Source organism: Durio zibethinus, chromosome 12, assembly GCF_047325235.1.
Source record: "Durio zibethinus cultivar Kanyao isolate XHJ-2024 chromosome 12, ASM4732523v1, whole genome shotgun sequence".
Taxonomy (NCBI): Eukaryota; Viridiplantae; Streptophyta; class Magnoliopsida; order Malvales; family Malvaceae; genus Durio; species Durio zibethinus.
In genome coordinates, this window is record NC_143173.1 from 1,414,137 (window position 1) to 1,431,050 (window position 16,914).

Sequence of the window (16,914 nt, forward strand, 5' to 3'; positions counted from 1 at the left end):
TGGCTTATACGAGGGGTTAGTTCCATTGCTTGTTGGATATAAAAAAAGAAAAGTTTGGTGATACTATATGAATCATACTAAGTACAATCAAATCGAGCATTGAAATCTTGTTTTAAAAATTTAAATTTTAATTTAATTGATTCATATAAATATTTTTAAAATATGATATTTGGTAAATTTAAAATTCAAATCTTAATATCTATAATTATGAATTGTGAAAATTATACTAATATTTGGTGATTAAAGTTGTATTGAAAGTTAACGGATAAAAAATAATTATGTTAACTATGAAAGATAAACTGAAATTTTAATTTGCAAAATTAAGCATTTTACTCTCATAGATTTTTATATAAAACCACTTTTTAAATTTGAATTAATATTCTTGTTTCGACAAATTTCTTAATTTTAGGATCCATACATATATTAAAAAAAGTAAGTAACTATAGCAAAAAAAAAAAAAAGAAAAGAAAAAAGAGTCTTAGCTTCTCTAGATTTTTTGTAGTTTTTTTTTTCTATATTTTCATTTTTATTTATATTTTTTCTCTTTTCTAAGACTTAAAGAGTTAATTGTTTGGCCGTGGAACTTACTTCATAGATTTGGTGGACTTGACTTACTAGTCAAGTCTTTTTTGTTCTTCTTTCTAGAATTGTAGAATTTAAATGGACCATAAATGCTTTCCGTGGAAAATTCAAGTTGGAAATTGGATTTTCTGGAAATTTTTAACTCCATATACTTGGTTGACTTGACTTGAGTTGACCTCCTTGTCAAGTTCTTTTGATGTTCTTTCTACACGCCGAATTTCATTCATACATATGAATGCTTTCTGTGGAAAATTCAAGTTGGAAATTTAAATTGGAGTCTTCGAAGAAATTTCCTAATGCTTGATGTGGTAGAAAACATTTTTCTTTAACTTTATATATTAGGTGTTGGTAGCAATGATCAGTACGCAACCATGAAAGCAGTTACAATTTCCTTGTTTGGGTTTCTTCTTGTCATCGCAGCCGCTATTATTAGCTTTTGTGATGGGAATTCCAAAGTGCTTTGCATTGGAAGTGAGGGGCAAGCCCTTTTGACGTTCAAGCAAGACCTCATTGATCGATCAAACAGGCTATCTTCTTGGGTTGAAGGTGAGGATTGCTGTGAATGGCATGGTGTTTTCTGCAATATCCTGACTGGCCATGTTAAAGAGCTGCATTTGGGGCTTCTTTCAACTAGTCCTGATGCTTATGCACCGGCTGCTGAACGGGATGCTTACTTTCGATCAAAGTTAGGAGGCAAAATAAATCCATCTTTGGTCGATTTGAAACATCTCAGTTTCCTAGACTTAAGTAATAATGAATTTGGAGGCCTGGCAATTCCCGAATTCATTGGTTCGATGAAGAGTTTGACGTATCTTAACCTCTCTTGGGCAAATTTCGTAGGAGCAATTCCCCATAATCTTGGAAATCTCTCAAAACTGCATTATCTTGATCTTGGAATCAATTCCTTATTTGAAGCTAAAACTCTTCAATGGGTTTCTGGTCTTTCATCTCTGCAGTATCTTGGTTTGAGCCTTGCAAATCTTAGTAAAGCAACTGATTGGCTGCAGGCAACACACAATCTTCCTTCTTTGGTGGAGTTACACTTGTCAGGATGCTCTCTAAATAATGGTCCATCTCCAATCAGTGTTAATTACACATCTCTTGCTGTTCTTGATCTTTCTCAAAACATGTTGTCTTCGGTGACATGGATATTCAATCTTCGTAGTCTTGTGTCCATTGATCTTAGCTCTAGTGGAGTTGAAGGTATGATTCCCAGTGGCTTTCAAAACATGTCTTCTCTCAAATTTCTTGATCTTAGTTGGAATTCATTCTCTTCATCATCGACACTCAACTGGTTGTCTGATTTAAACCAACTTCAATTCCTTAGTCTTAACAGTGTCGGCCTGCAAGGTAATTTTTCAAGTGCCATTGGAAACTTAAGCTCTCTTACTCATCTTGATTTTTCAAATAACCAGCTTGAGATTGAACCCAAATATTTGGAAAGTCTTTGCAATATGAGGGAGATGGATTTGTCAAATAATACAATTAATCATGAGGTCTCAGAAATCATAGAGAGTTTGTCTAGATGTAGTTTGGATCGATTAGAGTCATTAAATATTGCATCTAACAAACTTTCTGGCAATTTCCCTGATCAACTTGGCCAATTTAAAAATTTGGCATACCTTTCCCTTTACCGAAACTCCATTTCTGGTCCCATTCCATTCTCGATAGGTAAGTTGTCATCATTGAAATTTCTTGATGTTTCATACAACAGATTGAATGGAACTCTTCCTCAAATTTTAGTACAACTTGGGAATTTGGAACATTTAGACGTTAGCAATAATATGTTGGAAGGAAATATCTCAGAAACACACTTTTCTAATCTCACGATATTGAGATATTTTTGGGCATCTAACAACATGTTAACGTTTATACCAAACCCAAGTTGGATTCCTCCTTTTCACTGTGAAGGTATTGGACTAGGTAACTGGCGTCTTGGTCGGCAATTTCCTCAGTGGCTACAATTCCAAAGGAACATGTATATTTTAGATATCTCCCATGCTGGAATTTCAGGTGTCATTCCCACTTGGTTTTGGAACCTTTCGACTTCATTTGAATATCTAAACCTTTCCCATAACCAATTAGTCGGGGAGTTTTCATATTTACCGATAAGTTGGATTGCTGACTTGAGTTCCAACCTATTCACAGGTCCATTGCCACAGGCAATATTCTCAGATTTGGGGGATTTATTTTTGTCCAAGAACTTTTTTTCAGGATCACTTTCTAATTTTCTTTGTAATTCCTCAAATAACCTGAAAGTTTTGAACATTCTTCACGTTGAATCAAATCTTCTGTCAGGTGAAATTCCAGATTGTTGGGAAAATATGCCAATGTTGGAAGTCCTAAATTTAGGAAACAACAGTCTAACTGGGAAAATTCCTAGATCCTTGGGATCTATGCGTCTTATTAAGTATTTAAGCCTTCGTAACAATAACCTGTTTGGAGAAGTACCATCCATATTGCAGCATTTAGTTAATATGCTTGTTCTTGATCTTAGTGAAAATCAATTGACGGGAAGTATTCCAGCATGGATTGGAGACAAGCTCTCAAACCTTGTGATTCTAAACCTCCGTTCAAATAACTTTCAAGACTATATTCCTGATCAGATTTGTGCTCTTAATTCTCTTCATGTCTTGGATCTTGGTTATAACAACATTTCAGGAGCTATTCCAAAATGTTTTAGTAACCTAAGTGCCGTGGCCACAAACCTCAACCCACACGTGGCAATTTGGTTCTCGAGATTCTACCTTGCCAACTCGTTTTATTTTGGTGTATTATTGGTGATGAAAGGAAGAGTGGATGAATACACTACCACACTCGGACTTGTAACCGGCATAGACCTTTCAGTTAACAGTCTCACAGGAGAGATCCCCAAAGAACTTGGTTATCTTATGGGACTGCTGTCATTAAATTTGTCAGGGAATCTCCTAACTGGAAAGATACCAGAGACCATTGGTAATATGGAGATGTTGGAATCTCTTGACTTGTCCATGAACCGACTCCATGGTGAAATCCCTTCAAGTTTTTCCAATTTGAATTTCTTGAATCACTTCAACTTGTCCTACAACAACTTGACAGGACAAATCCCATCAAGCACCCAACTCCAAAGCTTCGACAATTCTTCTTACGTTGGCAATCATCTTTGCGGACCTCCAGTCACTAAAAATTGCAACAAAAATGGCGGAACGCCCGATGTTACAAATGGGGGTAGTAGTGGAGGAAAGAAAATATCTGAGGTGAATTGGCTTTATGTGAGCATAGTGCTTGGATTTGTGATGGGGTTTTGGGGAGTCGTGGCTCCCCTATTTTTAATCAGGTCTTGGAGGTTTGCTTATTATAAAAAATTGGAGCAAATTGGTGACAAGCTGTACGTGTTTTGGGCTACTATTGGTATGTAATTATTTGTAATGGTAGCTAACTTCGGTGTGTTTGGTAATGTAATAATTTGATTTGCATGCTCTTTACTTAATCCATGTATTCTGATTTGGAAGTGATATTTCATGTTATAATTTATTAAAATGAAATAAAATTATGTGTGCTAATGTATTTGACTCATAAATATGTGTTGGAGTTTTATTCAATATGAGTTGGGTGCTTTTTTTTATAAATCCTCTTATTTGAAATATTTCTTATTCTAGTCATATTTATGATTTGATTTGTTGTTCAAAATTAAAATTCCAAAAACTAAAATTTTTATTAATCCAAAGGAACTGAAAGCTTTTATTGCAATTATATAGAAATTAGAGAGTGTCGTTTTACAAGGGAAAACAATTTTTTTCGTAGTTTTCTTTCTCTTTTTCTAAAGGTTTTTAAAATGTTTATAATTTAAAATAAATTGAAAAAACGTCATAGATTTGATCAAATCGTTTATAAATTTAAAAATAAAAAATAAAAGTTCACATCATCGCACAAAAAAAGCCAACAACAAAAACGTATTCATAATATATTAATTATTTTTAGTTTTGATATATTTATAAGATTCAAATGTTCATAATTTAAAATAAATTGAAAAAAGGTCATAGATTTGATCAAATAGTTTAAAAATTTAAAAATAAAAAATGAAAGTTCACTTCATAGAAAAAAACAAACCAACAACAAAAACGTAATCATCGTATATTAATTATTTTTAATTTTGATATATTTATAAGATTCAACATGTGAGTATTTTTTTTTTGTATTAAAAATAATTATAAATATATTAAAAACAATGAAAAATAACTTATCCTAAAGTAGTGAGGGTTCAAATTCTAGTAATGGATAAAAACATAAAAAATATTGACCGATTTATATATATGAACAATCATATTTTTGAACAATAACATATTAGAGACCATATTAATTATATATCATTGTCAATTTTATTAATTGTGTAATCAAAATGTGGTCAGAGAAAGGGGAGAAAATGATAGCTATGATCAATTTTTTCTTTTTTTTTTTTTTATGGATTTGAAGTCCTTTTCTACTACATTGGTTTGGGTATTAAGGTGAAAAATATTGAAAAAATTAAAAATCAATTTAAAATAATAGTTTTGATTTGGTTTATATTGATTTTTTTTTAATTCAGCTTGAATATTAAATAAATAAATATATATATATATATATATATATTAGGTTAGGATCCAATTTTAAATCAAAAAATAAAAAACAAAAAAATTCGAATAGAACAAAATTATATATTTTTTAATTTTTATAAAATAAAAATAATAATTGTATATGAAAATATATTTAAATATATAAAATTTTATATGAAATAATATATATAAATAATTAAATTTTAAAATTTGATAAATTGAACTGAATTAAATTAATAAAATTCGATTTGATTCAAATTAAATTGTACAAAAGATCAGTTCGAATTTAGATTAAATTTTGAAAATTTTTAATATTATATAATATTTGAAAAATTGAACCAAATTTGATTTGATCCAAATTATTATCACTTCTAATCGATGAGGAGGTATTGAAGAATAAGGCCCTCTTCTTTAAAAATACTGGAGATTACACTTTCAGCCTCCTCTGACACCACTTCTTTCATCACCTAAGCTGATCCCAAAGGAGGATGGTGGCGGCGGTGATGGTGGCAGTTGTAGTAGCCATATCTTTGGAATTGGTGCAGTTTGAACTTTTCTATAATGGCCGCTGGTGGTGGATATATGGTGTTCGATGGAAACCCTGTGGATTTCAACCGTGTGACAGCTTGCAAAGCCATTCTTTCACGGTGGATTTGATGAAAATGCAGCAGAATATCCCTGCCGTAACACATTCTAGCACTGATTCCATCAATAACTACTAAGAGCAACGGAGTTACAATCATGGATAAGGATGCTTTCATTCTGATTGTGGAAGCCTATTACCATTTTGGCTCTTATATATATAGGAATAGATGGATCTTTTTAATTAAATTGTAAATTATTAAGCTTAATTAGAATGTTCTTAATATTTTTGTTATGGCTGAGCTCCGACCTTGGGGTGTTTTTGGAAAGGCAATGGGGAAGAAAAGGACGGTTAGAGGCAAATGTAAGATAAATTTCTTGCGTTTGCACTCTGACACATATGTCAAAAAGATTCACGTTGGAAATGAAGTGGGAATGAGAGAAAATGAAGTAGTATCAAGCTGTCTTAACGATGCTAGGACCTTCATATTTATAAGTAAATTATGATGGATCATTAGAGGATAATAAGAATAATACTGAGCTGATGTGACATTGAACGTATCAGATTAATTTGATATATTAAATTAGTACAAAATGATAAAAGTATCTCTAATTATTTACTGAAAGCTTCAAAGAAAAAAAAAAAAACCATTATACCTCTTGACCATCAAATGCTCCTAACGATTTTCTTCAAAATTGATAACTAATTATTTTATGATGTCAAGTGTTGATTCAATTACGTGGTAAGCATAATTCATATCTATTAAATAATGTGTATCTTGTAGAAGATAGAAGAGATGACTTTAATAGCTTTTTTTATTAATCTATTAGCAAAGTTAACATTTCTTATGTTCAATCTCAAACAGCTTTTACAGGGGAGATACTTCTAGGGAGTGCTGCCGTTGCCAACTATACTTTTGAGCAAAACTTAACTATAGGCCTCGGAGAAGAATAAAAATGAAAAACGAAAACTTACAACTTAATTTAGTTAATTTATATAATCATTTTTAAAATATAATATTCAAATCTTATCATCTACAACCTATTTTTTTATACATAAATTACGACTTCTATATGTATAAAAAAAACACGGAAAATGAGAAATAGTTTGAGCTAATTAAATTTTAGGTTTTTGTTATATGTTTATATATTTTTTTTTCTTTTTTCTTAAACAAAGAAGGAAGGGAAACATGTTTGAAAGTCTACCCCTAATACATAGGGTATTTCCACCTCTAGATAATACATTCCATACTTTTTTAAGACATGTTGGTGTTAATTATTTCTCCTTTCCTATCCTAAGTTCTCCAATTGGTCATTGTTTGAAAACCCCATTAGTCAAATTGCCAACTGTTAATTGGTTGGATGCCAAGGAATCATGATTTTACTTTCTTCGCTAATTTTGGGTTTTAATGGCTGAATTATATAAGGTAGTAGATGATGATAAAGTGTTAAACTCTTATTTTCAATTATTAAAATTTAATTTTTGATAATTTCAATTAAAAAAAACACATGGAAGAAGTTAATTACTTATGGAAGTGGAAGTGGAATTGAATGGATGTATCTTTTCCATTTCATTTCTATAAAAAATTGAATCTCCGTTTGTTGACCCTTTCGTGATGGGCCTATTAACATTACACGTAAAGTTTATATCATGTGATAGATGTGATGGAAGTGTTGAAGTGGTCTGGACCATTCTAAACACATAAATATAAGATCTTTCCAAAATATCAGATTGAAAGTTTAATATTCGAAAGTTCAATTCTAATCTAACCATTTTTTATTGGAGCCTTTGGAAACTTCAATTCCATTTAAGTTTTTCATTATTTCATTGATTATAAAGATAAAGGTATTTGTTTCTTTGACCAACAGCAATCAGCCAATCACACTGCTGAAAACATTTTATATATAAAGTCCAAATAGCAGATATTACCAGGAAAACATTAAAAAAAAATCGAAGATTTAACAATTACACAAAACTATTCATCAGGTAGAGGAAAAATTAAAAATATAATAATAAAAAGGTAATGTGTGGAATTCATGAATTATAAGGTGGTGTTGGTGGGTGGTGGAAGCAGCAGCAGAACTCTTGAACAGTCAGACGGTGCTGGAGGAACAGACATATGAACGGGTCCGCTCGGCATTGGGGAAGGCCTTTTGATTGGGATTGGTTTCCCAGTTTTTCTGCCACAACAATCATATAGACTGGATTTTTACGATCACCTCCCTTAAGTTCTAGAATATAACTCAGAAAATTTGAAAGCATCAAAGTAATGCATTTTTTATTAATTTTTTCTGTTCATTGTGGATTGAGACATGGCTCTAATTGAAGTTTGAAATCATATACAGTTCAATGCCATGCATGAGAATTATAAACTACGAAAAATTCAGAAGATTATAAGCATTTCTGTTACAGGGAATTTGCACATGCTGGTTTTGAAGGAAAAAGTGGTTCATCTACAATCAAGCAACCCTGAATATGAAGAGTAGTTTTATATTGTTCTAATAGTTTTACTACTTTCAATTTTGGTAGCTTTGAGAGGGCAGTTGAGATCTTTGAATATTATATTGTTTTGAATGTCTTAAATATTTTATTATTTAAGACATTGAGAAAATTAATAAGAAAATGACAATATATTAAGAATGCCAATTACCATTCTATATATCCTCTTCCACCTCAACCCCATTCAATGTTCAATTATACGGCTGATGGGCCGGTAGAACACCTACATCATGGACTTTAATCAAGCAATGGAATAGAAAGGGAATCAGGATGATGTTTCTGATGTGCAGGAAGTTGATTGTAGCTACTGCTTCCCTCTTCCTCAAAGTAGTTGCTTTGTTCTAAGGCTGAATTTGACTTTATAGATCCTTCCTTTAAGTTACTATCAGGTATTTTATTGCCTTCTACAAATATCGTCTGCATTGTACTTGATGTCGAATCAGGTGTACTATTGTGGATGGTATTTGTACGAAGATTTTGGCCTTAAGAGAACTGCTTAACTGCTGCTCATGTATCAGCTATCGCTGCACTAAGACTAGATGATTTCTCAATAGCAGATGCTTTTAAATCAGGAAAGTGTTGGGCTAAAAACCCCAATCCAATCACAATAATGGAAGTAAAATCAAACAATTAATCAATAACATAAAAAACAATAATTTAACGTGGTTCAACTCAATTGACCTACATTTATGGATGAGAAAAAAATTTGCTAATTGTAGAGAATTACAGACATACATTAAATCAAGCACTCAACAATCAATACCCATAAGCCCTCTCAATCTCTTCTAGTCTTATGGAGTATTTTTAACCCAAACAAACACAAACACATGTGCTTGCTTTCAACACAAACAAACACGTACCTATATGTACCTATGCATCATATCTATTTAAACTCTCTCAGTCTCTTCTAATCTACTCATAAACATTTAAATATACACACCCATAAAATGTAAATCTCCAGTAGTCTTATAGGGTGTCTATCCCATAAAACCCTATAGCTATCTTACATATTTTTTTCATACTTAACCCTATGAAGAATTTACCTATTTATAAGTATACAAACTTGCCTATTAGAAATCCCTTTCCTCTTAGAATTCTTCTTCTACAAGTCAAACTTGCCTATTAATAATCAATTTTCTTTTAAATTCTTCTTTTACAAGTCTTCTTGTCCATCAAGTAATATTTAATCAATCCCAAACAAATCTCTTAGATATTTGAGTCACTATTCCCAACAATCTCAACCTTGACTTATATTTCATCAAATCATCTGTCTTCATACTAGACATGCTTGGCTCTACCTGCAATGAAAGTCTCACAATCATCTTCTCTTATGTGTCCTTACGCTTCACGCACATCGATCCTCAATCCTCAAAATTTGAACTCGAACTTTTCTCTTTAATCGAGCTCCTCTAGGCGTGCCTTTTCCCATGGCTTGAACTTTCAGCTCTTCTCACGTCTTGAACCTTCAATTCTAATCCAATCCCACTAGCAGAAACAAAATCAAATGATTAATCAATCACACAAAAGGTAATGATTTAACGTAATTCGACCTAATTGACTTACATTCATGGATAAGAAAAAAATTTACTAGTTGTAGAGAATTACAAACATACATCAAATCAAGCACTCAACAATTAATACACATAGGCCCTCTCAATCTTCTTTAGTGCTATAGAGTATTCTCAACTTAAACAAATACAAACCCATGTGCACCATTTCAAAACAAACAAATACATACCTATATGTATCCATACATCATACCTATATGGACCCTCTTAATCTCCTCTAATCCACTTCCATGCATCATACTTATGTGGACCCTCTTAGTCTCCTCTAGTCCATTTATAAATATTCAAACATACACACCCATAAGATGTAAATCTTTGTAGTCTTATGGGGTGTTTATCCTATAAAAACCTATAACTCTCTTGTATATTTTTCTCATCTTTAACCTTATAAAGACTTTACCTATTTATAAGTATAAAAGCTTGCCTATTAAGAATCCTTTTTCTCTTGAAATTCTTCTTCTACAAGTCAAACTTGTCTATTAAGAATCTCTTTTCTCTTAAAATTCTTTTTCTACAAGTTTTTTTGTCTATCAAACAATATCTAATCAATCCCAAATAAATCTCTTATAGGATTTCAATCACTATTCCCAATAGAAAAGGACGCAAGAATAGATCTTGGCTTCAAGGAGAAAGGATTTATTCAAAGCAAAATGAGATAAACCATCACTCATAACTTTTTCCATGTGATTACCTTTTTTCCAAATTATAAATGCCTTGGTACCCTTGCATTTCAAATTTATATAATCACATTTAAAAGGTAACATTTAATAAATTTAGAATTCAAATCTTAATATCTGTAACTAGGAATTGTGAAAATCAAACTAATATTACTGATTAAAGTTGTAGTGGATAAAAAAATTGATTATGTTAACTAGGAAAGATAAACCTAAATTTTAATTTTTGCAAAATTAAACGTTTGACTTTCATAGATTTTTATATAACTTCATTTTTATATAAAATCATGTTTTATATTTGAATTAATATTGTTTTTTCAATAATTTTCTTAATTTTAAGAGTCTAACATATATTGTAAAACTTGATTTAACCAAAAAAAAAGTAACTATAGCAAAAAATAATAAGGAAAAAAGTCTTAGCTTCTCTAAATTTTTTGTAATTTTACTTTTTTTAAAAAATATGTATTTATTTATTTATTATCTTTTCTAAGACCTAAAGAGTTAATAGTCTAGCCGTGGGATTTACTCCCATAAAATTGATGGACGTAACTTGCCAAGTCTTTTTTGTTCTTCTTTCTAGAATTATCAAATTTCAATGGACCATCAAATGCCTTTTGTGGAAAATTCAAGTTGAAAATTGGAGGTCACAAGTTTTCTTTGTAATTCAACAAATCAAAGTGGTTAGCTTACTATGAAAAGATGGAAAGCATTGGTTACCAGTTTTCATCCATACAGAGTAGATAAGTTGGTTTAGGCTCCTTCTTTACTTTTCAATGCATTTATCATTATCATTACATGTTTAAGACTTTGTCTTGAATTGAAAAAATGATGCTGATGAACGGTGATTAAAGTTATATTTAAAATAAATAAAAAAAAATAATTGGGTTAATTACGAAAGATATATTCAAATTTTGCAAAATTAAATGTTTAAAATGACATATATATAAAAAGTATTATAGCTTTATTTTTATATAAAACCAGTGTTGTATTTGAATTAATATTCTTTTTCAACAATTTGCTTAATTTTAGCCAAGCATACATATCAAAATTTGAATTAACCAAAAAAAAAAAAACTATAGCAAAATATAATAATGAAAAATAGTCTTAATTTCTCTAAATTTTACGTAATTTTTTTTTCTAAATTTTTCATTTTTCATTTCATTTTTTCCTCGTTTCTAAGACCTAACAAGTGAATTAGCTGGCATAAAAAATAAAATTACGGGAAACTGAACTATAACCCAACTATATTAGTCAAATCATGTTCATCAATATAAGTTAATTAACTATGTAATTGAACAAGCATAGTGATTTACACAATTTTTAATTAGCTAAAAATAATTGTGTTAACTATGAAAGATAAACTGAAATTTTAATTTGCAAAATTAAACGTTTTACTTTCATAGATTTTTATATAACTTCATTTTTATATAAAATCATGTTTTCTATTTGAATTAATATTCTTTTCTCAATAATTTTCTTAATTTTAGGCACCAAACATATAAAGCAAAATTTTGATTTAACAAAAAAAAAAACTATAGCAAAAAATAATAAGAAAAAAGCGTCTTAGCTTCCTTAAATTTTTTGTAATTTTATTTTTTTCTAAATTTTAATTTTTTATTTATTTATTTTTCTCTTTTCTAAGACCTAAAAAGTTAATTGCCCCGGCTGTGGGACTTATTCCATGGACTTGATGGACTTAACTTACTTATCAAGGTTTTTTTTTCTTCTTCTAGAATTGTCGAATTTCAATGGACCATAAAAAGGTTTTTGTGGGAAATTCAAGCTGGAAATTGGTGGTCATAAGTTTTCTTCAAGGTGGTTAGCCTATTATGAAAAGTTGGAAAACATAGGCCACATGTCACGGGCTCCAGACTTAAGTCAGAATCTGTGCGGAGCGCCCGATGTGCCGGTCCAGGACGTGACACACAAGCTTTCTTCGTACGGGATAGATCAACTGGCCTATTTATGTTTCGTGTTTGTTGTTTTTCAATACATTTATGATTATCATTACGTGTTTAAGATTTAGTCATAAATTGAAAAAATGATGCTAATGAACGGTGATTAAAATTATATTAAAAATTAATAAAATAATAATAATTGTTTTAACTACTAAAGATAAATTAAAATTTTTGCAAAACTAAACGTTTGAAATCACATACACAAAGTATTTTAACTTTATTTTTATATAAAACCTGTGTTGTATTTGAATTAATATTTTTTTCAACAATTTGCTTAATTTTAGCCAAACATATATAGCAAAATTTGATTTAACAAAAAAAAAGAAAAATAATATAGCAAAAAAAAAAAAGGGAAAAGGAGTCTTAACTCCTCTCAATTTTATGTAATTTTATTTTTTTCCTAAATTTTTCATTTTTTATTTCATTTTTTCCCTCTTTTCTAAGACCTAAAGAGTTAATTGGCTGGCCGTGGGACTTACTCCGTAGACTTGGTTGGCTTGATCTCCTTGTCAAGTTCTTTTTATGTTTTTTCTATACGTCGAATTTCATTCATATATATGAATGCTTTTTGTGGAAAATTCAAGTTGGAAATTTAAATTGGAGGTCTTCGAAGAAATTTCCTACGCTTGATGTGGTGGAAAACATTTTTCTTTAACTTTATATATTATGTGTTGGTAGCAATGATCAGTATGCAACCATGAAAGCGGTTACAATTTCCTTGTTTGTATTTTTTCTTGTCATCGCAGCCACTGTTATTAGCTTTTGTGATGGGAATTCCAATGTCCTTTGCATTGAAAGTGAGGGGCAAGCCCTTTTGAATTTCAAGCAAGACCTTATTGATCAATCAAACAGGCTATCTTCTTGGGTTGAAGGTGAGGATTGCTGTGAGTGGGTTGGTGTTTTCTGCAATAACTTGACTGGCCATGTCAAAGAGCTGCACTTGGGTCTTCTTACAAAAGGACCTGATGCGGATGAGCCGGTTGCTGAATGGGGTGCTTACCTTCGGTCAAAGCTAGGAGGCAAAATAAATCCTTCTTTGATCGAGTTGAAGCATATCAGTTTCCTAGACTTAAGCAACAACGACTTTGGAAGCCTGACAATTCCCGAATTCATTGGGTCGATGAAGAGCTTGACATATCTTAACCTTTCTCTGGCAAATTTCCAAGGACAAATTCCCCATAGTATTGGAAATCTCTCAAAATTGCTTTATCTTGATCTTGGACACAATCCCCTTTTTGAAGCTAAAGCTCTTCAATGGGTTTCTGGTCTTTCGTCTCTGCAGTACCTTGATTTGAGTGAAGTAGATCTTCGTAAAGCAACTGATTGGCTGCAATCAACGCAAAAACTTCCTTCTTTGGTGGAGTTACACTTGTCAAGATGCTCTCTAAATAATGATCCATCTCCAATCAGTGTTAATTACACATCTCTTGCTGTTCTGGATCTTTCCAGAAACACGTTGTCTTCGGTGCCTACGTGGATATTCAGTCTTGTTAGTCTCGTGTCCATTGATCTTAGCTCTAATGGAGTTGAAGGTGTGATTCCCAATGGTTTTCAAAACATGTCTTCTCTCAAATTTCTTGATCTTAGTAGGAATGCCTTCTCTTCATCGACACTCAGCTGGTTGTCTAATTTAAACCGACTTCAATTCCTTGGTCTTAGCAGTGCCGGCCTGCAAGGTAATTTTTCAAGTGCCATTGGAAACTTAAGCTCTCTTACTCATCTTGATGTTTCACATAACCAGCTTGAAATTATAGAACCTAAATGTTTGGAGAGTCTTTGCACTATCAGGGAGATGGATTTGTCATATAATGGAATTGATAATGAGGTATCAGAAATCATAGAGAGTTTGTCTAGATGTAGTTTGGATCGATTAGAGTCATTAAATATTGCATCTAACAAACTTTCTGGCCATTTACCTGATCAACTTGGCCAATTTAAAAATTTGGCATACCTTTCCCTTTCTAGAAACTCCATTTCTGGTCCCATTCCATTCTCAATAGGGAAGTTGTCATCATTGAAAGTTCTTGATGTTTCATACAATCGAATGAATGCAACTCTTCCTCAAAGTTTAGGACAACTTGGGAATTTGGAAGATTTAGACGTTAGCTATAATGTGTTGGAAGGAAATATATCAGAAATGCACTTTTCTAATCTCACGAGATTGAAATTTTTTTGGGCATCTAACAACGTGTTAACGTTTAAACCAAACCCAAGTTGGATTCCTCCTTTTCACTGTAAAAGTATTGGATTGGGTAACTGGCATCTTGGTCCACAATTCCCTCAGTGGCTACAATTCCAAAAGAACTTGTCTTTTTTAGATATCTCCAGTGCTGAAATTTCAGGTGTCATTCCCACTTGGTTTTGGAACCTTTCGACTCAATTTGAATATCTAAACCTTTCCCATAACCAACTAGGCGGGGAGATTTCATATTTATTGATGAGTTCGATGGTTGACTTGAGATCCAACCAATTCACAGGTCCATTGCCACGGGCATCCTCTGATTTGGAGTTTTTATTTTTGTCTAAGAATCTAATTTCAGGATCCTTATCTAATTTTCTTTGTAATTTCCCACCAACTAAACTAGAAACTTTGAGCATTCTTGACATTGAATCAAATCATCTGTCAGGTGCAATTCCAGATTGTTGGGTAAATTTGCAAAGGTTGCGAGTCTTAAATTTAGGAAACAACAATCTAACTGGGACAATTCCTATATCCTTGGGATCTATGCTTCTTATTGAGTTATTAAACCTTCGTAACAATAACCTAGTTGGAGAAGTACCATCCACATTGGATAACTTATCTGATATGCTTATTCTTGATCTTAGTGAAAACCATTTGACGGGAAGTATTCCAGCATGGATTGGAGACGAGCTTTCAAAACTCGTGGTTCTAAACCTCCGCACAAATAACTTTCAAGCCTATATTCCTGATCGAATATGTTTTCTTAATTCTCTTCAGGTCTTGGATCTTGGTTATAACAACATTTCAGGAGCTATTCCAAAATGTTTTAGTAACTTAAGTGCCATGGCCACAAAACCCTCCGACCAACACCTGAGTTACTGGGCTTTCGAATTAGTCTTTGATAACCTGTTTTATTTGGATGCATTATTGGTGACAAGAGGAAGAGAGGATGAATACAGTACCACACTTAGACTTGTTACTAGCATAGACCTTTCAGTTAATAGTCTCACAGGAGAGATCCCCAAAGAACTTGGAAATCTTATGGGGCTGCGGTCATTAAATTTGTCAAAGAATCTCCTAATAGGAAAGATACCAGAGAACATTGGCAATATGGAGGTGTTGGAATCTTTTGACTTGTCAATGAACCGACTCCATGGTGAAATCCCTTCAAGTTTCTCCAATTTGAATTTCTTGAATCACTTGAACTTGTCCTACAACAACTTGACGGGACAAATTCCATCGGGCACCCAGCTCCAAAGCTTTGACAGGTCTTCGTACATTGGCAATCACCTTTGTGGACCTCCAGTCACTAAAATTTGCAGCGGAAATGGCGAAACGCCTGATTTTACAAATGGAGGTAGCAGTGGAGGAAAGAAAAGATCTAAGGTGAATTGGCTTTATGTGAGCATAGTGCTTGGATTTGTGATGGGTTTTTGGGGAGTTGTGGCTCCCCTCTTTTTCATCAGGTCTTGGAGGTTTGCTTATTATCAAAAACTGGAGCAAATTGGTGATAAGTTATACGTGTTTTGGGCTACTATTGGTATGTAATTATTTGTATTGGCAACTCATTTCGGTGTGTTTGGTAATGTAATAACTTGATTTGCATATTCTTTACTTAATCCATGTATTCGGATTCAGAAGTGGTATTACATGTTGTAATTTATTGAAATAAAATAAATTATGTTAATGTATTTGACTCATGTATGTTTGAATTTAATTCAATATGAGTTGAAGATACAATTTTTTATAAGTCATTTAATTTGAAATATTTATTATTCTAGTCTTATTTATGATTTTGGTTTGTTATTCAGAAGTAAAATTTCAAAAACTACAAATTTTTATAAATCCAAAGGAATTGAAAGCTTTTATTGTAACTATATAAAAATTGTAGAGTTTATGGGAAAAAAAAAGTATTTGGAAATGGGCCGGATTTAACGAGCCCGTTTTTGTCAAATCACTCCACCCTACAAACCCATTAATGAATCAAGCCTAATAGTCTTTTTACCCTATTTTATGTATTTTTTTAATTCTATTTATCAAAAATTTGAAAATAATAATAAATATAAAAATATAAAAAGGCAAAAAAATTAAAAAATTAAACGCAAATCTAAATCATCATAAAAAATTTTAGTCGTAATTTTCTTTTAAATCTAAATCATCATAAAAAAATTTAGTCGCATTTTTCTTTCTCTTTTTCTAAAAGTTTTGAAAAATGTTTATGATTTAAAATAAATTAAAAAAATCTTAGATTTGATCAAATAATTTATAAATTTGAAAATAAACAATAAATGTACACA

The 16,914-nt window shown here is 31.6% G+C and overlaps 2 protein-coding genes across 2 annotated transcripts; both read left to right on the plus strand.

Moving 5' to 3' along the window:
* The first annotated feature begins 866 nt into the window (after positions 1–866).
* Positions 867–4,168, plus strand: LOC111296305 (receptor-like protein EIX2). Its single transcript, XM_089741584.1, has one exon. The coding sequence runs from the start codon at positions 954–956 to the stop codon at positions 3,978–3,980; it is 3,027 nt and encodes a 1,008-aa protein (XP_089597710.1). The 5' UTR covers positions 867–953; the 3' UTR covers positions 3,981–4,168.
* An 8,676-nt stretch (positions 4,169–12,844) lies between these two features.
* LOC149515514 (receptor-like protein EIX2) lies at positions 12,845–16,224 on the plus strand. Its single transcript, XM_089741585.1, has one exon. It carries the CDS (start codon positions 13,133–13,135, stop codon positions 16,163–16,165), a length of 3,033 nt encoding a protein of 1,010 aa, XP_089597711.1. The 5' UTR covers positions 12,845–13,132; the 3' UTR covers positions 16,166–16,224.
* The last annotated feature ends 690 nt before the right edge of the window (positions 16,225–16,914 follow it).